We start from the raw sequence: 23,514 nt of genomic DNA on the forward strand, positions 1-23,514 counted from the left end.
AAATCTGCATCTGTGTGTTCACACACGCTCAGTAATTCCAGAAATAACCCCAGAAATGATAAAATTCCTACTGGAGAACACAATTTTCCCCCAGCACAACTCAGTGGATTTGCCAATGACTTTTTGACCTGTATTTCACAAAATCTGCAGATAAAGCAGAAGCTCTTGTTTTCCACAGCACAGAAACCTTTTAGTTTATTGAAATTTTCCTGATTAAAACCCAGAACCTTCATTTCTGCCTCCTTGTGCCTCATTCCCTCCATCCCCCTCGTGCATCCTCCACCCTTCCCTGAGCTCCAGGGAGAGAAATGTGATGGGGGAAATTCAAGGAACTCTTTTCAGATGAAACTTGAATACAAACATGGTCTAAATCTACATTTGACCTCCGTTTGTTACTGACCCATTTTCATTTAACACTTCAAAATTCTTTCTACAAGGTCTCTATAAAGTTATGACAAAAAAGGGAAACAAGTGAAACAAAAATCTGTGGAGGTTTTTATGAACTGGGATGTCTCAGAAAGTGTAAAACCTTTTTCTTACAGTGCTAAGATCACTGATTGTTCTCTCAGATTAACTCATCTGATGCACTGAGCAATGTTCCAACAATCATTAATAGCAGAATTAAGGATTTAACCCATTTCTCACAGGAACTGCACCAAAAACAGCACAGCCACCCCATCCTTCAGCTGTAACAGAAATATTTTCTCCCATTAACACGTGCTAAGCTTTTCTCCCTAATATTCCATTATTTCCTTCTCCACAGATTGTGATGAGCACAAATACAGAAAAACAGCATTAAAATAAAAGCAAAGTAATGGCTCACACTCAGCAGAAACCAAACAAACACTGAAGGATGCATGTTGGGAATAATTTATTGCCTATAAAAGGTTAAAAAAAATTTCCTAAGTTCACATTTTCTGTGTAGGTTTAAGGGATGTCACGTTTCAGAGGTAGCATTGTGTAAAATGTAAAACAGAGCTGGAAAAGAGTTCATGACTTAGTTCAGTGACATGGGGAACTGTCCCAGAGCCAAAGCACTGACCTGAACTGTTTCCCTTCCAGAACATCCTTGCACAGCTCCTTCAGCCAGGAGGATTTGCTCCTTTGTGGGAACAGAGCCCCACAAGCCCAAGGCTCTGCCCGGTTTCTGTTGCCTTCTGACCAAAGCAGCTGCTGTTTCTCAGAGCAATAAACACTCACACTCTAAACTCCTGTTCTTCCATGGAAAACACCCATTCTGCAGTGCTGCTTTGACTATTTTTATCCCCCCAAACTTTTCAGATTTCACATTTGGTCATTGCAAAAACATTCTTGACTAAAGGGACCAACCACCACAACGCAGCTCTCTGCAGCCAGGTGGAATTTGCTCACTGACCAGCCCAGCCAAGCTGGAGGATTTGGGGCAGAAAAGGCAGAACCTGGCCAGGCTCCAGCCCTGCAGCCCCTGCTCTGGGGGAGCTGGGCAGGGCTGGAGGTTGGACATCAAGCTTTGGGTGTGAATTGCTCCAGGAATGCTGTGCTGCTCCCTTGGGGCACATTCCTGTCCCCCCTCACAGGCTGGGGCCAGCAGGGGCTCAGTGAGAGCAGGACTGTGCTCAGTGCAGGCACACACAGGACAGGGCAGATCCATCTGCAGCACAATTCCCATTCCCCATTCCCATTCCCCATTCCCATTCCCAGCAGGATGCCCAGGGTGCTGCTGGTCTGTTCAGGACTCACCTGAGCCTGCAGCACCCCCAGCCTCTCCCCCTGGGGAACAGGCTCTCTAAAGCTGCTGCCCAGCTCAGGTGAGGACAGAACCAGGACATTCTTCTCCTCACTCCCAGGGCTGCAAAGCTCCAAACTCCTCATTTCACACTTTTTATTGCCTTAGTGAAAAGAAATACTTGGAGAGATTAAAGTGCAGAGCTGCCTCCAGGGCTGGGGACTCCAGAGACCTCATACAGTTCACCTGCTCAGGTGCCTTTAAACCTGCCCCAAATTCACCTGCTGGAGTATTTATTGTTTTATTGGAGTATTTCCTGCCATTGTTACTCCTGTCAGACCTGTGGATGTGACTGAAGCATCAGCTGCAGGGAGAGGAAAGCAGGCAGAGCTCCAGGAAATGGGAATTTCACCATGAGCAAAACTTCCAGCATCCAAACCCCAGGGAGAGCCTGTGCTGCCTCTGGTGAAGTGTCTGCTCTGGGCTGCCTTCCCACCTTCAGAAAAACATCACTGATGCTCCCATGGGTGCTTTAGGGATGAACAATGCCAGGGAAGTCACTGTTCATGGACAAAGAGACTCTGCAGGATGGTGAAACATTGATACCTGGCCACAGAAAGGTGATAACACCACCAACAGGAGGCCCCTGATGATTCACATTACAGTCACTCACTGGGACAGACAGGGGGCTGATTTCTGGCACCCTGAAAAGCACAGCATGAGCTTCATCTCCTGTGGAAGGTTCTGGAATGATGAACTGCACTTACTGCAGGTGTTTGTCCATCCTACAGACAGGGAAACAACCTGAACCCAAACGCACCCCAGAGCCACCCCCATGCTCTGCACCAACATCTAACCACCACTAATGATCACAGTCATTCAATTTTTGAAATACCCACTGCTACCAAAAAAAAAAAAACCAGCCAAGGAACTGTGGAGCATCTCCCTCCCCAGATTCTGTTATTCAAGGATAGAATTTATACTCTTGTTTTTTTTTTTTTTTTTTTTTTTTTTTTTTTTTTTTTTTCCTGGCTGTCCTGTGGTGTCCCAAGTGTGCCAGGCTGTGTTTTGTCCCCCCACAGTCCATCCCCAGAGATGGGGTGGGCCCTGGGTGCAGCTCACCTCAGCTGCAATCCAAGAGGATCCCAGCTCCCTGGAGAACAGGGACTGACATCATTGCTTGTGTCTAGCAAACAGCTCATTCAAAATCCATCCCTTCCATTTGTTTGGGTATGAAATAGCAGCAAGACAGCAAAGTAGGAATCATCACTGGAAGTTTTTCCTGCAGGAAGGCAGATGATTTAATTGACCATGAAATTGAGAACTCCTGTTAAAGAGTGTCCTGCTCTCTGTCATGGGAATTCAAGTGGAAGAGGCAGAAAAACAGGGTCCAAACAGTGGCAGCTCCCAGCACTATTTTATGTTAATTTCACAGAAAACAAGAGGTTTCATTGTCAGTGGCACAGATTTCCTGTCTAAAGAGAACAGCAACAGAAACCATTGTCAGCCTGGCATAGAAAACCCTTTATAAATGAGTTTTGCAGAGAATTCCAGCTCAGCCCTGTGCATCTGTGCAGGACAGCACTGTGAGCTCTGCTCACAAACATTCCCACTCTGAGTTTTAATGCCACAGCTCACACACAGGCCTCAACTCTGGATTTCCCTGTGGGAGGGTGGCTCTGCTGGGAACTTACTGAACTGTGCAGGGGGCAGAACTGTGAGATTTTGGTTTCTCAGCACACCTTTTAAAAGCATTCCTGCCCTTTCTGCAGCTGGTGTTTAACAGTATTGCTAAAACCTCCCTGTGCCCAAGGAGAGGAGAGACTGAAAACCTGAAAGAACAGAGCTCACTACTGATAATAAACAGAAAGAGCTGTACAAGTGATTAGGGAGGAACTGATCAGGCTGAGAAAACCCTAAAACCTGAGTTTAATCCCAGTATTAAAGGAAAAAAAGGTGTTACTTCCCCAACACTCTGGATTTTCTGAGCTACACCTTGGACCTCCCACTGAAATTAAGGGAGTTACTCACTGCATGAACAAGGATTCCCCAGAGTCAATTACTATTTGGCATAAAATGGGAAGATCGGGTTTTTTACCAGACTGAAGCATCTGTGTGTAAAAATGCTTGCTGAGGGATATCCAGGTTGGAATTGGAGCATCAATGCCACGGGCAGGCACCTGCAGCATCCCACAGACCCACCCTGGAGGAGAAGAGCTCCAGGACTGACCTGCCTGGACTGGCCCCCACCCTGTCAGCTCAAGCACAGCACCCCTGCCTTGGCCAGGCATTCCCTGCACCCCAAGACACCCCCTGAATCCACCTGGACACCTCTGCTCAGCCATCCCACCACAGGACTGAGGGGATTCAGTGCCAACAGCTCTGGGAAAGAAGAAAATTCAGTTCAGCCCCTGCCTGCAATCCAGATCACAGTTTAGAAATGGCATTGGCCAAAAAATGCACCGGGCAGGGCTTCAAAGCAGATCTGCAGAGCTCACCTCCAACACTGGGAAACCTTGCAAGGTGCGATGACAGCTGGGCAATTCTGACAGGCTTGGTAAACTGGAGCAAAGTTTGTGGAGAAATATATACCCAAGAATTAAAATAATAAGCAGTACTTTAGCATTCAGGCTTTGACAAATAAAAACTGAGACTACAATCATTAAACTCTAAAGAGTGTAAACATCCAATCCCATTGCTACTGTATTAGGAAGTTGTGTCCTGCAGCTATCAGGGTTCCCATTTCCACCTCATTTCTTCCAACACTTATCACTGCTTCTTTGCATTAATAATTTATTCATGATAATTCAACTTTTTCAGTTAGCCTTTCAAGGTTTTTTTCAGCTATTTTGGTCAGAAAAATGGAAGATTTAAGAATCTCAAATCAGAAAACAAAAAACACTTCAGTTTAATTTCAGGTTTTCAAGCACAACTCAGAGAAAGCCCGTTATTCTATTTGGATCCCCAATTTTTAGTCCACCTACCTGAGTAAAAATGGGGAAAAATATAATAAACAGGCCTGGGGAGCACATGGAGCTGGAGAATTCACTGGGTGTGTTTCCCACTCTTGCATCCCTGCTCAAAAAAGACTTTGCTACAGAGCCAGAGTTGTTCTGGAGATCAAAGTTAATCCCACCCGAGGCCAAGCTGCTCCCAGTGCACCCTTCCCTCACCTCTTCCATTTCCCAAAGCCAGCACTGCCAACTCCTGGGCACTGCAAGGCTGTGAGGAGCCCGGCTGAGAACACTGCAGAGCAAAGCCTCTCTGTGTCTCTGTCTCTGCTCTGCACCTCCCTGGGGTTTGTGCTGGCTCTCCAGGACACAGCATCACAAACTGTCTGAGGCGTTCTTCTCCGACAGCGACGAGAGGCTGAATGAGGTATCGTCGGGCTCCGGGGAGGTGTGGTTGAAATCCATCTCTTCCAGCTCAGGAGGTAAGTCTGAAAGCAGAGCCTACAAGGGAAAAACACTTCTAATATCTGCTATAGACACTTTTAGGTGTGGTTTCTGTGTTAGCAGTGATTTAAACAAAGTGTGAGAAAATTATTTGAGTTTTTCGATCATAATTTGAGCCTCTGGAATAAACCCAAGAGAAGGACACAACACAAAAGGACAAACATCTTCTGATATTAAAGACAGATATTAAACCTGCTCCAGGATTTACCTGCTGCTGTTCCTTATCATCTGCTTTAATTGCAAGTATCAAACTGCGGGTGAACGTCTGCAGCTCAAAGTATTTCTGTTTGTGGCTCTCCAGCTGACTCTCGATGAACCTGACTTCTTCATTCTGTGGGGAAACCAGAGAGTCTGGGGATGATCTCAGAACCAAGGAATCCTTTGGGCTGGAAAAGCCCCCTAAGGCTGAGCCCAGCCATCCCCCAGCACTGCTAAGGCCACCACTGTCCCCTTACTTGGGGACAATGCTTTGTCCCCAAGTGCCACATCCTTGTGTCTGTTAAATCCCTCCAGGGATGGGGACAGGACAAAGCACTGGAATAACCACACATGCACAGCCCTGGGTTAAAACTCAACTATTTTTAGTGACAATGACAACCAAAGCCCAGATCTCTTCCTAGAAGTGATCAGGGGGCTGTGAGGAGAGACAGCAAATAAATTCAATTATTACAGCAGAAGGCTTGACACAAAATCAGGGAAAATCACTTGAAAATTCCTCAAAGCTACCACGAATTAAAAGATAACATCCTCCAGCAGCTGGTTTGATGTGGATCAAGTGTCAGCTCACCAAGCTCCTCAGCATCCCTCGGGTTACAGAATAAACAGGAATATCTCAGAGTGACAGAACAGTTTGGAAGGGACCTTACAGATCATTCAGTTCCAACCTCCAGAGTTGTTTATGTGGCTGGAACTGAATGTAGTGTATTACAAAGTAAGGAAATATCAATAATTTGTGTGCTTTGGCTAAAAAGCATTTTCCCAATCTATACTTGCAAATCTCTTAATTAAAAATTCAGACTTGTTAATTATTTCAATTTATTCCAAGTATCTCCTCTCTTTCAAACTTATTGGATCAAAATGTTGAACCTGTTGATTAGTGCAGAGCTAAAATTCATTTTCTCTGGTTACTCACTTTTGCAAAGATCATGAAAATCAAACTGTTTATTTAGGTTACAAGATCAAAGGCATTTCTCATTTTTTACAGAAGGGCTCTGCTTAATAGCACCAACTCATGAGAGAATAATGAAAAAATATGGTATTCACGGTCACACTGGCTGGAATTCAGCTTTAGGTGACATGAAAAGCTGTGACTACATGATGCTCTGAAGGTTTGCAACAAACCTTTAAAAATGGTTGTATTTTTGTTGTTTTTTCCCAGAAAATTCTCATTTTTTCAGTGAAAGCACTGCTCACCACACTGTTCCAGGTGATAACAGCTCTGGGAATGAGAGATGAAGTTTCCATAAAAAATCAGCTGAGTTCTTCCCTACGAATACTTAGCAGTTGCCTGTTTAGCTCTGGATTTTGCCCAGCCCAGGAAGAATTCAGATTTAGGCAGAAAACTCAGGGAGTAATCAGGGCTGTCAAACAAAGGGCTGGCTCTGCAGGGCACTGTCACAACAAGGCTCTCACTGTGCTGACAGGTGACATTAAGAAAAGGTCATTCCCTCTCCTGATTCATTCTGCACTGCCCTTCCCAGGAAAACGCTGCTGGAAGGAGGAATTTCTCTTCTGAAGAGATGATCTGTTCTTTATTTTGGTAATTGATTATTATCAGGAGAAAGATCTGGTTTCTTAGGGGAAAAATCAGCACTGGAGGTAAAAGCTCAAGGAGAGGTGGAATTGTGGTGACTCCTGGGAGAGCAGCACAGACACAACCTCAGCCTTGGGCTGGAGCTGGCAGGGTCCAGCTGCTTCTCCTCCTTCCCAGAGGCACCACTTCCAGCATGTCCTGGGGAATCCTTCTCCTCAGATCCCCCCAATCCAGCAGAGGATTCCTTCCAGCTGTTCAGTCCCTTCCAAGCTGGCAGCACCACACTGCAGGAAAAGTGTCACAGCATTCCCAGAACAATTCCAATGGGGTGGCTCCATAAATGCCTTTCCTGGGACGCGGGGATGGAGCTGCAGCTCTGTAGAAATGGGGTTTTCCTGCCTCCATTGGGGTTGAAACATGGATAAAGTGGCTGGAGGTGGGATGAGGGCATGATGTGCCACTGGGAAAACAGCAGAGCAGCTCAGGATCCCACAGGCTTTTGCTGAATTCCTGACAGCTCCACCCCCTGAACTCCCTGGGGATTATCCCACTGTCCCTGACATGGCCCAACCACTCACCTTGTAATCCAAAAGAGAACTCATCTGATCCACTTCAGAATTGCTGATCAGATCACTCTCCTCATCATCTAAAATTTCTATTTTCTGAAACAGAAACAAACAGTTCATTCCAACACACAGAGGAGACAAACAAACGGGGATCCACATCCCAAAGGGGCAGGAGGGAGGAGGGAGAAAGGATGAAGGATAAATGAAGGAGGAAGGATGAAGGAGGAAGCATGAAGGATAAATGAAGGAGGAAGGATGAAGGAGGAAGGAAGGAGAGCTCAGTGCTGGCTCCTGAGCAGCTCTGAGCCATGCAGCCCCATTAGATGGCAATCATGCACCTCAGCCAGGAGAGCCAGCAGGAATCCAGTGGGAGCTGCTGCCATGGAGACTCAGGCTGTTTACAGAGGAGGAGCTCCCTGGCCCAGCTTTCTGACTTTGAGTCCCACATTTACCCCCTCACAGCCCCTGCTCTGCTCTGTGGTTGCAAAGGAGGGTTTGGAAATAAACCTCTGGATAAACCAGCAAGTCCTGAGCTACTCCTGCCTAAAGAAATCAAGGATTCTCCTCTGACCCTGCCTGGCCACATTCCCTCAGCTGTAGGGGTGCTGATCCAAAGGACACTTCCAAATGCATAAATATGGACATTTTTACCTAATTCACAAAAATTTGGGGAGCTTTTTATACTGGGTTTCTAAAGATATCTAAAGCACAGTGTTAAGGCCAAGCTTAACAGTAAGACTCAGAAATACATCCCAAGTTTTTTTGCTGTTTTTAATTGTTTTGACAGTTGTGAACATTTATGAACCTGTCCATAATGAGTTACAGCAATTTTCCTGTTTTTTAGGATGGAAGGGCCGCCACTGACCCAATCCATGTCCATGGGTCATTCCTGAGGTGTTAATTCAGGTTTTTCCTGCAGCATGTGGTCCCTCCTGCCTGCACACCCTGAAATCACTGAGGAGAAATCCTTGAAATCCTTCCAGGGGCATTCCCAGCTCTCCCTGGCAGGACCCACCCAGCTCCCAAGCCTGTGCTGAGGGCAGGGAGGATAAAGCACATTTTGTGTGCTCAGTGTCTGCCAGCCCAGCTGAAGTGACAACACCCAGAGCTTTGATGTCCCTGAGTTCTGCTGCTCCCTCAGACCCTCAGGAACACTGGGACTCAAATATTTTTGGTTTCAGACTCAGCTTGAGGAAAAGAGTCCCTAAATAACTGCCAAACATTCATATTCCCCTTCTCAGACACACTTTTTAAAATAGGAGGGGAAGGAACAGATTAGAATTTCAAATAGGAAAACCTCTTATGCAAATACAATGTATTTTAGTCCAATTTTAAGTGCATTTTTAAGAAGTTTTGTTACAGTGTTTCAGAACAAAGTATGCAGAAACTCTTCCTTGGTTTTGTTCCATTGTTGTATCAAAAGACAAAATTCAGGCAGGTTGGGGAGCTGAGTCTCTTGGGCACCATCTCTCCAAACCATTTCTACTGAAGGTTTCAGGGTTTTTCCTGCTATGTTTTAGAATTTTTAGTACATCTTTAAAGCTCAAATAGGAAGGACTTTTAACACACACAGCTGAAGTTGTCACCTAGTGAAAAGCACAAATGCTGAACAACAACCTCAGCATTAATTAAGGAGTTATTAATTGGTGGAAAAGGAAAAGTAAACATACCACATTATCAGTGGAAACTGGATTCTGGTCATCATCTTTGTGGCCAATTTCTTCATTTTGAAGAGCTTCATTTGTCTCTTCTGCAGAAATAAATTGGTTTTGTCAGGTTTCATTCCCATTTTATGCTGAAGGACCATTAATGGTGTTTACCACTAAATGTCACAGCTGCTAAATCCAACAGCAAAGTCATGGTATCAATGTCTAATCATAAACAGAATATCTGCCTTATTAAAAAGACATCTTGTCACAAGCATTTCAGGCCAACATCAAACCACCTCCCCCCTGAAACAACAACAAAACTCTCAGTTATTCTCTGCACCAAAACTTTCCAATTTTTTAGGTTCAGGCTGGAATATTCAATGGTCATGCAGAGTTTCACATCAGAGATGTGCAGAAGTTGGGTTTGTTTAAATGAAAATGAATTCCTACGTGAAAAATCCTGCATTCTCTGAAATTCTGGGGTACATATCTAAATCCCACTTGCCCTTCGCAGACACTGATGGGTTTTGAACAAAAACCTGATCAGATTATTGCAAATTCTTATCCCCAGTAAACCTAAAGGATTTTTTATGTATAAACACTTGAAAACAGAGCAGATTTTATCCTGGTGTTTCAACCACAAAGCATGAGATGATTCCACTGACCTTAAAAGCCAAGGAGAACACAAACCCCAAAGAAAGTTAAGTTCTATTTGCCCCTAAAATTGAAGTTTGTTTTGCATATTTACTTGACTTCTGCATATTAAAACATAAATCTATGATACACATTAAATATAAAGAGGAAAAAAGGGAAGGGGCAGCAAGGTTCAGGAGACTCCAGGGTCTGTCGCCTCCACACAAACACTGGGATAACAGAATTTCCCTGGGACTACCAAAAAACAAGGAAATGTTTAGGCCAGACCATAGAGAGCCAGTTCATGGTTTTAAACAACTTTGAAGTTAAAAATCTTTACACTGAGCAAATCTGCTTGGGAATTGTTTCAAATGAGCTCAGTGTGCCACCAGTCACAGCCCCATAGGACAGACTGTGCCAGGAGCACACAGGGAGGAGGTGCCAGGGTGAGGTCACAGCTCAGGGACATTCCAGGGCACAGGAACTCTGTCACCCTGCCAGTCACCCCCTGCATTCCACAGCTGAAGGAAGCAGCTCCCTACAGCATTCCCAACCCCTTAAATATTCATCCTGAGCTCACAGAACCAGCACAGCCCTAATGGCCTCCACCTAGACACTGTGGATTCAATTAACACACAATTAAAAAAGGTGAGGCAATATGAGAGCTTTAATGATCCATTTTGCATCAGAGCAGAGCTTTTTTTTTTATATTTATGCACTACATTTTAAAAGCAGAAGCCATCAACTTTAATCACTCTAATTAGGTGACCAAAAATTGCTTTTGTCTGTCTTTCAGAGTGGTTTTTTGCTGTTGTAGTTTTGTTTTTTTAATAAATTAGGACCAAAAGTTACAGTTCTCAAACACTGGAACAATTCCCTATCTGGGACTGAACATAACCCATGGCTATTGGGGGAAAATTTCCCAGGAAGTTCAAACCCAGCTGAGCTGCAGCAGTGGAACCTCCTCCTTTGAACTGGAGAAATGAACAGAAATAATTGTAGTGGGAGAATAAAGGATTGAAGGTGGGATTCCCGGATGCTGGGGAAATCCTGTTGTTTCTTTGCACTTCCTTAGGCTTTGGCACCAATAATGCTCCCAAATGTTCAGCCTCACCTTGCCTGTGAAAGCCTGGCTCAGCCAACACGGAGTTATTCCTCACTTGATCTGCAGACACTTCAGACTCTTCCCTGTCACCATTTCCTCTGAAGCAGATCTGACTTAAATCAGCTCCTTCCCCACCTCAGGCAAATCAAGGACTCTGAGATTCCTCATCTCACTTGGCTTTCAATCACTTGACCCATTTCTTTACCATCTTATTCCCTCCACACTCGAGTGTGACAAAGCTCCCAAACTCATTCCCAGCTGCCCCTGTTCCCCTGGCTCTTCCCTTCATGTTCTGAGGACATGACAGGACCAGCCTGGCACACTGAGAGCACAGCAGCAGCCCAAGGTCAGACTCTCTTTATCTTGCAGAGCAAAGGCCCCATTGATCTCTAAGCACAAGCTCTGGCAGCAATCAGTGAGTGGGGATGTGCTGGGCTCAGGGACAGGAGGACAGGGAGACATCGATCCCATGGGCTCCTGGGGGCAAAGGGAATTCAGCTGGAGGCATTTCCCACTCCAGATCCTGCAGTTTACTGAGGACACCCCCTGTGTGTGCAGCTCCAGGGCTCCTGGGCTGTGCCCTGCTCCTGCTTTGATCTGCTGGTTGTGTTTGCCTGTCAGACAGAGCAGCAGGGGCCAGGGCAGCTCTGTGTTCCAGCCGAGCTGAGGGGTTCCCTGCCAGCAGAAAGGGGAATGCACAGTCCCAGCAGCAGCTCCAGCCCCACCAGTGCCTGGGGTGGCTCAGGATCACAAGGATGAACTGTGGAATCATGGGTTGGGATGGAAGGGGCCTTAAAGCTCATCCAGTGCCACCCCTGCCATGGCAGGGACACCTTCCACTGTCCCAGGGTGCTCCAAGCCCTGTCCAACCTGGCCTTGGGCACCTCCAGGGATGGGTGTCAAATGGAATGGCCATCCCAGCTGGCTGGGGAGAACTGAGCAGTTGGCAGAGAGCATTTTCTAAATCTGGCTCTCAATTGCACCAGCAGAACGTGAACTCTTGACTTCGTTTCAGGTGAATCTGGCAGAAATGGGGCTCTTATGATCAAAGGTTTCTCCAATCCTTGTACAACAAACCCAACAAAACTCAGAGACACAGAGGCAGAAGAAAGAGACCAAACAGTACCTTCAGCCCAGGCAGGGTGGAGCACTTGTGACTCTGTCAGACGTTTTTGAATGTGAACAACAGAATCCAAAGCATGCACACTGCACAAAATTGAAAATATAGGCACAGTAGTAACTGCATTCCAAATACCTTGTGAGCTTCCTTCAGATAAGCAGATTGATACTTCATCATTCCTATCATTATCATCCCCCACTTCAGTAGCAGTTTCCTCTCCTGGATTAAGTGCTGATTTAGAAACAAATTCAGATTGATCAGAGAAATCAGCAGGACCTCCTCTAGGGGGTGGGACCTCAATCCCCATTAAACGATATTTCCGTCTTCGATTCCCAATCCAAGTCTTGTAAGAGAAATAAACATGAATGATATCAGAAACTATGACAAAAGCAACAGGCCCCCAACCAAGTGACATCAGCACCTCTCTCTGGCCTACAGGAGCCAGGGTGCAGCCAGCAGCTCAGGGACTCAGTATTCCCCAGTGTTTCACCCTCCTGAGGCTGCTCCCCAAATCCTGTGCCAGGTTCAGCTTTCCAAGGGAAACAGGAAGGTGCACAGCAAAGGAAAAGAAGCAATAGGCACAAATGGCAGCAAGGGAAGTTCTGATTGGAGTTGAGAATATAAAACAAATAATAATGTTTTACAGTGATTCAGAGGGACAGTTTGTCCATAGAAGCCTTGGTACTCCAGCCTTGGAGGTACTCAACATTTCAATGGACAACATCCTGAGAAACCTGACTTGATTCCAAAGTAAATCCTGCTCCAGACAAAGAGCAGGACTAAGTGACTTTGTAAGGTCTCTGCCCCCCTAAATTATTCAACAAATTTAACATAAGATCTTTGATGCGGGTTCTCCTACTCTGCAACTTCCGACGACCCAAACATGTCCCCTGTTCTAGGATTTCCTACAGCACAGAGGGAGCTGGCCAAGGTGACAGATCCACAGCACTTCCCTTGGAGGACAGAAAGGAACCTGGAAGGACAAAGCTCAGAGCAGCTCATCCTTCAGTCCCCTTTGGCTGTAAAACAGAGCTTTAGGAAAAGCTGTTTGCAGTGTGTGCAGAGGAGCACACTGGGAACAGTCTGGGAGATGAAACCAGCCCAGGGAACCTGGAAACCCTCCCATGGTGGATGGAGATGGATGCTTTAAGTTCATCTTGCATCAATAAAACTGAATTTCAAAGGAGAAAATAAAAAGAAGAAAAGACCCACATTCTAAATTCTCCAAGTGGATCTGTACACCTGGTCATTAATTTGCCTTCTCTGACGAAGAATCATTTACACAAAAAATTATTAAAGATTCAGAGTTTAACATGATGTAACAAGAATTGTCTGCAACTCTTCACCTCCTGAGGCTTTCCTGTCCCTTGTGTCACTCAGGCTTTTCAACTTCTCATCTCATCTCAACTCTGCCCAACAGCCCCTGTACCCCAGACCCTGCATTCCACCAAATCAGCCTCCACTGGCAACCAAAAATCCTTCCCAGAGCCAGGAATCCACTTCACCAACTGCTCCTCCCACTCTCCTGGGGCTGGCTCTCATCCCCTTCCCACCACCCACAGCCCCAGAAACAGCAGCAGCTCCTGGGTTTGGAAACATGACCAGGCCATGGCAAAATGAACATCCTGACATCCTTTCCATGAGGCCTCTGTTCCAAATGAGTAACCCAAGACATTAAAATATTTCAGGATTTTCTTTAAAGGCACACTAAGCATCACCCTGGCCTTATTTCAGAAACACCTGCCTTGTTCCTCTTCCTAGGGTTCTGAGAAAGTTGAATAAAAAACTTTTTGCTTATAATACCTTGATTACCAAAGAGAAAAAGTAAAGGAATATTAACAGCAGTCCCAAATACTAAACACAGTTTCATGCTGTGCCAGCCTTGGAAAAAAAAATGAAGCCTTTTAAAGCTGCATCTCTAACAAGCTAAAAGATAACATGCTGAACACTATTTTTAGCAAATCGTTTTGTTGGCTGGTATTTGCTTTCCCAGCTTGCTGATTTTCCTATTTGAAGAATGCACAACAGGTATGCATAGAACTATCTAGATCATTTTTTTTCTATTACCTACAGTTTGGGGAAAAAAAAAAATAAAGAAAACCCCCACACAAGCAGCCCTTTGAGATCTAGGTCTCTTTTTTCCAAGCAGTGTATTGCCATTCTTTAAATTTTCCCATCATCTTGTGATTTTACCAAACAGTGCTAACAAAATTTAAAATTCAATCTATCTCTTTTTTAGTAAAGAAGGCACTTGGGAAAGGCAGATCTTTTCACAGGCTTTTCAAAGCAGAAAATCTTTCATTCAACATACTGAGAATGTCAGAGAAGATGAACATGTTTTGATAGTGTCTCAAATTAAATGGGGAAGAGAAGGTTCCACATCCTGTGTGCTGTGCTGAACAGAGAACATTCTGGAACAGCAAAACAGTGAGGGCAAGAGCAGACTGGGATTGCCATGTGGGAAATCAGCTTGAGAGCTCTATTCCTAAAATATATTCTCCTTAAACCCTTCCAGCAAGGTCTGTGAGTGGATGGGATCACTTGTGGTCTGCTCTGGTGCAGGTGATGGCAGAACCTTCTGGGGTGTCCTGGTCCCTGCCCTGGGCACAGAAACATTCCAGCAGGAGGAAAGGTTTGCACAGAACCCCACAGTGACACCCTGGTGTGCCAGTAAGGATGTCCCCAAGGGAACACACCAAGGGTGTCACTGTGCTGTGCAGGAGGTGCTGCCAGGGGAAACAGCTTCACCTTCAGAGAGCAAAGGGAAGTCCTTGGAAAACAAGGAGCAGCTTTGCTCTCTGCAGAGAAAATGATTCTCTGCAGCTTCCAAAAGTACAATTGGGATTTTTAGAAATCATGTGCCCACAAAAAGAAATACCCAGATTGGTGGTCAGCCCTGAAAGCAGCTTTGGGACCATGTGGATGCACCAAGGCAGAGGTCTCACAGCAGGAGAGCTTCACTGAGGGCTCAGCCCTGCTTCTGCAGCACTGCCAGGGATTCAGCAAACAGGTGCAAAAAGAGGATGAAGCCTGGAAGGAAAAATCCCAATTGTCACACCTGTCACAGGGAAAGGAAGGCTCCTGTCCTTGTCTGACTGCAAACAGTGGGGACATTTCCTGAGGCTGGGATGGGCAGAGACCCCAGAGGTGCTGCTGGGTGTGTGCTCATCCAGGACACAGTGACACAACACCCCAGCCTCTGGAGGAGATGATGAGAAGATTCTGGGAGCCAGGTCATCTCCAGCACACCTGGGCCTCCCTCAGTCACCTACAGCAACCATCAAACCGAGCTGACCCAGAATTCCTCCATCACACCTCAACCTGCCCTCAAGACAGTCTTGTAACACAATTTTTTTTTCTATTTTGGAGCATTTTCTTTCATACAATTTTCCCTATAAGCATGAATGAGAAGTATTTTCCCTGTATCTTTAGAAAAGCCCTTTTTTGGTATCTTATTAGCAATGTAAATAGTACCTTTCAGTCTTCTAGGATCTCCCTCAAAAATGTAACACGTCTACTTAAAATCTTCCTCAAGAGAATGTCAAACAGCTCCTAGTGCTGCTTCTGCTGCTGATCAATAAGACCCTGACCTGAGGGCTTTTACTAAATATAGACTGCAGAAAGAGCAGGAGAGAACTTCCCAACATGGTCATTCATTATGTAATACATGAAATCTATTTCAAGCTTCCCCATGAAATTTTTAAAGCCTTTCATCTGTCCTATTTTTGCTCCTGCGACAAGATAAGGGAAGACTCTGGATTTCTTACCCGAACTATTTCACAGTCAACATTTAATTCTGCAGCCACAGCTTCAATTTTCTCTCTGCAGACTGAGCCCAGGCTGGTCATGCCATTGTCCCAGTATTTCTTTAGGGTAGCTAAGTCTCGGTCACTAAATTGTGTGCGGTCCTGTAACTGCAAGATAAAAAAAATACTGTTAGATTGAAAAAAAATCTGCTTATCTGAGCATTCATGTCCACAGGTCTCCCACACAGTTACACACACGTTCCACTGTCTCCATGGCTCTTCTTCTCTTTTAAGTCTCCCTTAAGAATTTGGGGTTTTTTTGATTTCTTTTTTTTTTATGCAGGGCACTTCAGAGTTCCCTGGGATTTGCTGTAAAGGCAGTGGCAGCATTAACACAAAGTTTGAGGCACTTCAGCTTTGTTTCAACTCCACCTGATTTCTTTGGTAATTTGTTTTATCTCATTCTATAAGGTCTTACTGAAAATAACTTTTTCCCCCTTGTGCTGTTTACTCTCTCCACCCAATTTATGCAAATTACTCCTTAAAGGCTTTTCAAGTTTCTCACCCTCCCCCCTAAAAGTTCTTTTATCTTACTGCAAACTACAACACATGCATAATTCAAAGGATTCTGACTTCCTAAAGGGAATACTTTAATGTTTATGTGGTGAGCTTGAGTTTAAATTGGTTCCACTGTTTATCTTCGACTTCCCAAACTCTTTGTCTGCGTTTATCAAAACATGTGATAGTGGATCAGTGATAAAAGGAGTAACACTGAAAAAGAATTCCTAAACATCTTACCACTATTTGAACTGGTGTGAGCACAGAAAGTATTTCTCTGGTAGAGCTTCCAAGCTTTAACAAAAGCTTTTCATACAGAATTTTATCTAAAATCTACAGTTTCATTGCACCAACGCATGTTGTTCACTTTTCCTGCTATTCAGAGGACAGAAAATCAACCACAAAGTCTGCACTGGTAACTTGAGCCCATGTGCCACATGTGTCATTATTTCAGTAGCTGAATTGTGTTCATCATTTCAATAGCTGAATTCTGGGTTTGCTCATTTAAACACCGTTAAAAGTTAGAAGAAATAATTTTAAGTGGAATAAAAAATAATTTTACAGAACTTGGATCATTTGACAATCTTGTACGGTTCCCAGTTCTAGCTTTTGTTAATCTTCAGAATATTGAAGATTAACAATTGAAGATTGTTAATTGAAGATTAACAATCTTCAGAATATTGAAGATTAACAATTGTAATTGTTGCAATTTTCCTCTCTTAAAAATTACTATTTCTCAAAATGTTAGAAGCACTTGAGTCTTCTCAATGTATGAACCCAAAACAGGTGCATCAAACTTTTCTCTTCCTAAACTAATCCCAGTAAAAAGAAGCACCAGATAAATTCAAATGTGATCTGGTTGCACTTGCTGACCTTGGAGGCCTTTTCCAACTTTGATGAATCCCGAATTAATTGAGTGTCCACCAGGCACTCAGAGCTTTTCCTGGCTGTAGTTCCACCACCTCATCACTATTTAATGGTTTTCACCTCATAACTGCTGTATAATGATGTTAATGTCATTTATATTTTCTGCTTTGGAGTCTCTGTCTCGTTTTAGCCATTTTGTTCTCCCAAGGCCAGCACTGAGGAGCCCCAGTGCTCTGCCAAGTGAGCAGCAGCTCTGTGGGACCTCAGATGCTGAAGGATCATCATTTACACACCCTGCTCTCAATAGCTGCACCAGCATCATGAGATCAGTGTCACTCCTAAGCTCAGCAGATGTAAATGACACTTGAGCATGGCCAAATCTCAGCTCCAGATTAGCTGCCTTCTGTAACACGCTGTGCCATGGGCCTTATCAGCACTTCCTTAGGGAAATCACAAACTACATTCAATTACAGGATCATCCCCTTGACATGGATCATACCCAAGTTTGACTCCTGCATTATAAACTGCTTAAAAATTACATAATGACTTTTGTCAGAAAATAAAGGATAGAATTTCTACATTGTGCATGTAACTAAGCTTCCATCAATTTAGTTAATAACCTTCCCATGCTTAATACCATCAGAGGAAATGAGGGACCAAGAGCAAAACCTCAGACCCCTACAAATATCGTAATATTCATCATTATAGGAGAAAATATCAGAAGATAATGTTGGAAAGCTTCATATTTATGACAATACTTATAGGTGAAGGCAAGCCAGTAACTCAGTTCTTGTTTTTTACGTCATTAAGCTCTGAATACAATTCTCATTTCCTCTCTTCAGATAGCCAGCTTGCTAATTCAAGGCTTGGCTTTGACAGTGCTGGCTGTTGGCTGAATCCTTTACATTTCCCACTTCTGTTGGCCACAGTTTAGGAAGCAGCAGAGGCTTTGTCCAGCAGGATCCAGCCTATGCATTCCCAAGGAAAAGCAAATTGAATCAGCAGCTGTGCCGTGCAGGGTTAAACCCACCTTATCCCCAACCTCCCAAGTGGAACAACACCATCCTTGGAGGAGATGACCCAGTTTATCAGAGACATTCCTGGCTCTTTGCCAGCCCCTCATCCCCCACAGAGCAGCAATTTCTGTGGTGCAAATCCGGTGTCTATAATTGGGGTGAATAATTGCACACAGTGGAGTGTCCTCATCCTGCCTCTGCTCAGAGCCTGCGCTTCCACAGCGGCTCTCACGCAGCACTTGAAAATGTTTCAGGCCACGTGCACAAAGCTATCCACAAATTTCAGATTATTAATCAAAGACATGCTAAAAAATGGAAGAACTTGAGGTTTTATACATAACTTGCATTTATGCTGCAGCTGAGCACTGTGTGTGCTGTTCATTTCAATTGCAGTGAAATCATATTAAATCAACATTCAGTTCTGATACTTGCTGATGAATTGGGCTGAGGTAATGGTTATTTTTAGCAAACAAACCTCTCACAAACAAATTTACCATGCCTTTGATCCCTGTCACTGCTTCTCTGTTATATTTTGGGAGAATGGGAAGATCAGAAGCACTCAAAGTATTCAAGGTATGAACAAATCCCAGATTCATCTGTGCAAGCACAGTCTCATTTTGCCTTATTCACCTTTCCCAGTGACATCAGCATGGAGCTCTCTGAACCCTGACAATAATTAATACCTGTTTTCTTCAGAGATTATCAATTCCCATCTCAAGATCTTATTTGTATGTATTGACAGTGATTTCTGAATCATTCCACTACATTTCTCCTTTCCCATCTGTGCTATTTAATATCATTCTTGCTTTTCAGTTTATCATTTCTTGATTTCCCACATATAAATTCTGAAGGCCTGCATTTTCCCTTAACACACCAAGATATTTAACCTCATTAAAGCTGTTCCAGATTACACATTCCTTCATCCTGAGGTTTCAGCTTCAGGTTTCACCAGTGCCACAAAGCTGCCCCCTGTCAGTGACAGCCATGCTGAGCTCAGGCTGGACACTGCTGCTCACACAGCTGCACAAACTCAGGCACAGAGGTGTCTGAGGGCAGCCTTCCACTCCTGCTCACACCCTTCCACTCCTCCTGCTCACACACTGCCAGGTTCCTGCAGCAGAGACTTTCTGCATCCCTCCCCGCTGGCTGGGTAAGCATGAAGTTTGCTCTGATGGAAGCAGAGGTGATAAATATTTCATAGCATCCCATTGTGAGAAAAGCTGTAACTGCTTCAGCATGCAGCCAAAATTACAGATATTCTGTTAATATCTGTTTCTAAATCAAACTCAACTAAAAAAATTTTAAAAAACCAAAAAGAGATATCAATGCAATGAACAGTCTTGCAAAGAAATGACACTCTGAGCCCTATCTATCAATGTATTCCTCACACTGGACCAGACAGTTCTGCAGTTCAGGCAGGATGCATTCCTTGCCTGCAGGCTCCCAGCACAGTGCCACAAATCACCCTGAGGTGCCCTGACTGCAGGAGTTCAATGAATCCCTGCCAGGGCTCTCTGAAGCTGCTCTGAGGTGTTTGCTCTCAGCTCACATTGGTTCTCCTGAGCCCTGCACACCCCAGGCCAAGGAGGAGCTTTCTTTAGGGTTGTTCTGATGTGTCTGCCCCAAAAATCCAGCTGTGCTCCCATGCCCAGAACAGCAGGGGCAGCTGTCACACCTCAGCCCCTCCACCTGCCCAAAGTGTGCCTGCACTCCTGTGACAGAGTTTTATTCAAATAGCCAATGTGCAAACAGTGACACAAAAATCCAAATCTAGCACTCTCCACCCATTTCAGTATTTTCCTGTCCCCAGATACAACAGCCTGAGAGCCCAGACACCCCAAAGTGAAGCTCAGGGCAGACAAGCTCCCCCTCTCTCCCCCAAAATGAAGCTTCACCACTAAAGCCCAGCTTACCCAGAGCCACTACCTGTGTGATAAATGTTCTCCTTTAAATCTACCCCAACCACAGCCCATCCTGCTCAGACCCCAGCTGACACAGAACTGAAGCGCAGTCAGTACCCTCAAGACCTAAGAACAGAAGTGAAGATATTTTCTCCCTTTTAGTTCTCCTTAACTGGTACCTTCAGTGCTATTTTTGAATCCTTGTTATCCTTCCACCACCCTGTGATAAACCAAAAATCAATGCATTCATAAAGGCCACTGCACATGCACCAGGACACAGAGCTCTGGCATTCCAGAGACACTCTCATGAGTTACTGACAGGGTGATATTTCTAGACTAATATTCATTAACAATCAGGATTACATCATCCTACAGCAGAGCTGAGCACACAAGAGTTTCTGCAGAACTGCACAGCTTTTATTTCTCTCCTGATACAGTTGAAGGACAGGGCAAGGGAAACAAAACATCAAGGCAGAAGATTAAAAATTCAGAGCATCTAAAAGACAATCTTCTCCATTTTGACCAAAATACAGATTAGCCTTTTTCCTGTTTGAATGGCAGTAATTGCCATAATGGCACTTCTACAACTCCATCCATTCTATTTCTGTTCCCTCACATTCTTTATTCAGAAGAATTTCACAGTTGAAATCAAAAGTTTCTAGGAAGTAGGAACTTTTTCTCCTTTGCTTGTCTCACCCGTGTGTACACAGCAGTTTCAGAGTGCCAAGTCCTCCACTTGCCCCCTGAAGGAGGCTGAATCTGCACTCAGGCTGGGAAAGTGCAGCCACAAATCTGGACACAGATGTTGTCAAACAGATTGGATTAACCAAAGGGTTTTATGCATTTTATTGATTAAAGAGACAAATGAGTAAAGGTCTAAGGAAAAAGAATTCTCTAATTACCATCCTTAATGGTCTCTCACTGCAGGGAAGACATTGAGAGGATGGGGACAGAGAAGGGAATGGAGCTTGGGAAGGGTCTGGAGCCCCAGGAGGGGCTGAGGGAGCTGGGAAGGGGCTCAGCCTGGAGCAAAGGAGGCTCAGGGGGGATCTTGTGGCTCTGCACAGCTCCTGACAGGAGGGGACAGCCAGGGGAGGCTCTGCTCAGGGAACAGGGACAGGAGGAGAGGGAACGGCCTCAGGATGGGCCAGGGGAGAATCAGGAAATATTGGATATTAGGAAATATTTTATCACTGAAAAAGTTGTAAAGCATTGGAACAGGTTGCCCAGGGCAGGGGTGGAATCACCATCCCTGGAAGTGTGTTTGTGGCCCTTGGGGACACAGTTTAGTGGTGATCATGCTGATGCTGGGCTGACTCAATGATCTTAAAGGCATTTTCAAACGTCAGGGACTCTATGATTAATGAACAGGCCCCTCCACATCCTTGAATGTTTAAATTTACTCCAGAAATGCCTTCTACTGCTGGGGTCAGGTATCCAGCATGACCACAATGCCCAACAACCCCCCCGTGCTGCAGGCAGGGGCCAAAATCACCCCAGTCCCAGCCCTGAGCTCCCACTGCCAAATCTGAGCTGGCTCTGGCACACACCTGACCCCAGAGCAGCACTGAACTCCAGAAACAACCTCAGCAGCAGAATTTGTACCTGCCAGGTCACACACCCCACCTGGATTACCTTACAACTGGGTATTGGCTAAAACCTCCCCATTTAGCTGTGAAACTCTACCCAGGACACTCCCCAGCTCCTTGGTGAGATGCTCTGAAAGGTCATTAAGTGATAGAGGGAATGAGCCTTCCACAAAAGAGCTGCATTTTAAAAAGCCTCCTCAAGAGAATTAGCACTTAGGAAAGCAGGAAGATGGATTGAGCACAACAGGATTTGTACAAAAGTACCAGTTCCTCTGGGAGATGCTCTTATAAAGTGCTCTCTGTACAAAAAGAAGTCATTGTACTGAACCCTGCAGAAATGGGAAGTGCTTCAGCTGAGACCTAGAAAAAGTCTGAGAGAAAACACCATTAACTGATGGTCCTCAGATTCCTACTTACACAGGAAACACTGCCACACTCACTTTTTGAGGACTGCCTCACTTTTTGAGGACTAAAGAACTGAAAATAATAAAGGAAAAAGTTCTGATACAGCAGGAGAAAGCAAGGAAAGGCTCTTCCATTGCCTAGACCTCACCTCCAACAGAGCAGTCACAGCCAAGACACTGCCAGGACACTGCCAGGACATTGCCAGGGCACTGCCAGGACATTGCCAGGGCACTGCCAGGACACTGCCAGGGCACTGCCAGGGCACTGCCAGGGCACTGCCAGGGCACTGCCAGGACATTGCCAGGGCATTGCCAGGACACTGCCAGGGCATTGCCAGGACACTGCCAGGACACTGCCTAAGCATTGCCAGGGCACTGCCAGGATATTGCCAGGGCATTGCCAGGACACTGCCAGGGCATTGCCAGAGCATTGCCAGGGCATTGCCAGGACACTGCCAGAGCATTGCCAGGGCATTGCCAGCTCCACAGACTGAGGAGTTTGGTTTCCATGGCAGACTCTTCCCCAGCTGCTGCTTGTGACAGAGCTGGGGTGGCAGAGCAGCCCTGGAGAGCCTGGCTGTACCATCCCACCTGAGGCTGGGTTTGCTGGTGAGGAGGCAGAACTGACACCTATTCAAAGACAAGCTGCAAATGCTGAAGACTAACTAAAGAGTTGGGCAGGGTTTTGGGTTTTTTTCCCTGACAAAAGCTGTTTCATACCTTGTGTTATGGTTTGGAGTTGTCTGTGAATTAAGGACACCAAACTGGCTGATTCTGCTACTGTGAAATGACATTTATGTGGATAGAATTAGACTTGATCAAGTTCCTACAGCCAGCACTGACTAATTCTGTGCATGTGCAGAGAAGCTGCAGAGGGAGTTACTCTCCTAAGCATTCAGTTACTTCAATTAACAACCACTTCACTTTCAATATAAAAAACACATCTGAGCTCCAACCACTCAGTCCTGATCAATTCAGAGCTAAGAGCATGATTCCTACCTGGGCATCACCTCACACTGAGTTACAACCTTGACCTGCTTTTAAACACAGACATCATCTTCACCTCAACTGAAACACTGCCCCTGCAGATAATGTTTGTATCAAAGGAAAAAGGAAAAAAACCCACCCAAGGTAAATAGAACTAACATTTTCCACAATGCATTTTTATCAACTTTTCATTGCTTCACTTGATGCATTAGATACTTAAATGGAAATGTACTTACTGCTCTCTTTCTGGAACAACCTGTAATCCAAGGCACAGTAAGGTTTCCTGAAATCTGCAGAGGGGAAGGAGGAAACAGAACAGAAAACAAGAGCAGCTTAGGTTGATGTGAGAGCCAATACTGAGACTTCAGCACTGTGCATTCAATTCTGACACCAATGTCTGTAAACAGGTTAAGACTGAAAACCAAAGTCCCACTCACCTTTACTGCCAAGAATAAAACAT

The 23,514-nt window shown here is 45.0% G+C and overlaps 1 protein-coding gene across 1 annotated transcript in view; it reads right to left on the reverse strand.

Moving 5' to 3' along the window:
- Positions 1-4,536: 4,536 nt before the first annotated feature.
- HDX (highly divergent homeobox) overlaps positions 4,537-23,514 on the reverse strand; it is a 33,750-nt gene continuing 14,772 nt past the window's right edge. The window contains exons 5-11 of the mRNA XM_058814251.1: positions 23,291-23,344; positions 15,754-15,900; positions 12,122-12,329; positions 9,150-9,229; positions 7,492-7,575; positions 5,369-5,491; positions 4,537-5,157 (exon numbers count right to left, since the gene is read on the reverse strand). Of these exons, the coding sequence (XP_058670234.1) occupies positions 5,032-5,157; positions 5,369-5,491; positions 7,492-7,575; positions 9,150-9,229; positions 12,122-12,329; positions 15,754-15,900; positions 23,291-23,344 (822 nt within the window). The 3' untranslated portion in view covers positions 4,537-5,031. The remainder of the gene's footprint in view (positions 5,158-5,368; positions 5,492-7,491; positions 7,576-9,149; positions 9,230-12,121; positions 12,330-15,753; positions 15,901-23,290; positions 23,345-23,514) is intronic.

This window comes from Ammospiza caudacuta, chromosome 14 (genome assembly GCF_027887145.1).
Source record: "Ammospiza caudacuta isolate bAmmCau1 chromosome 14, bAmmCau1.pri, whole genome shotgun sequence".
Classification (NCBI taxonomy): domain Eukaryota; kingdom Metazoa; phylum Chordata; class Aves; order Passeriformes; family Passerellidae; genus Ammospiza; species Ammospiza caudacuta.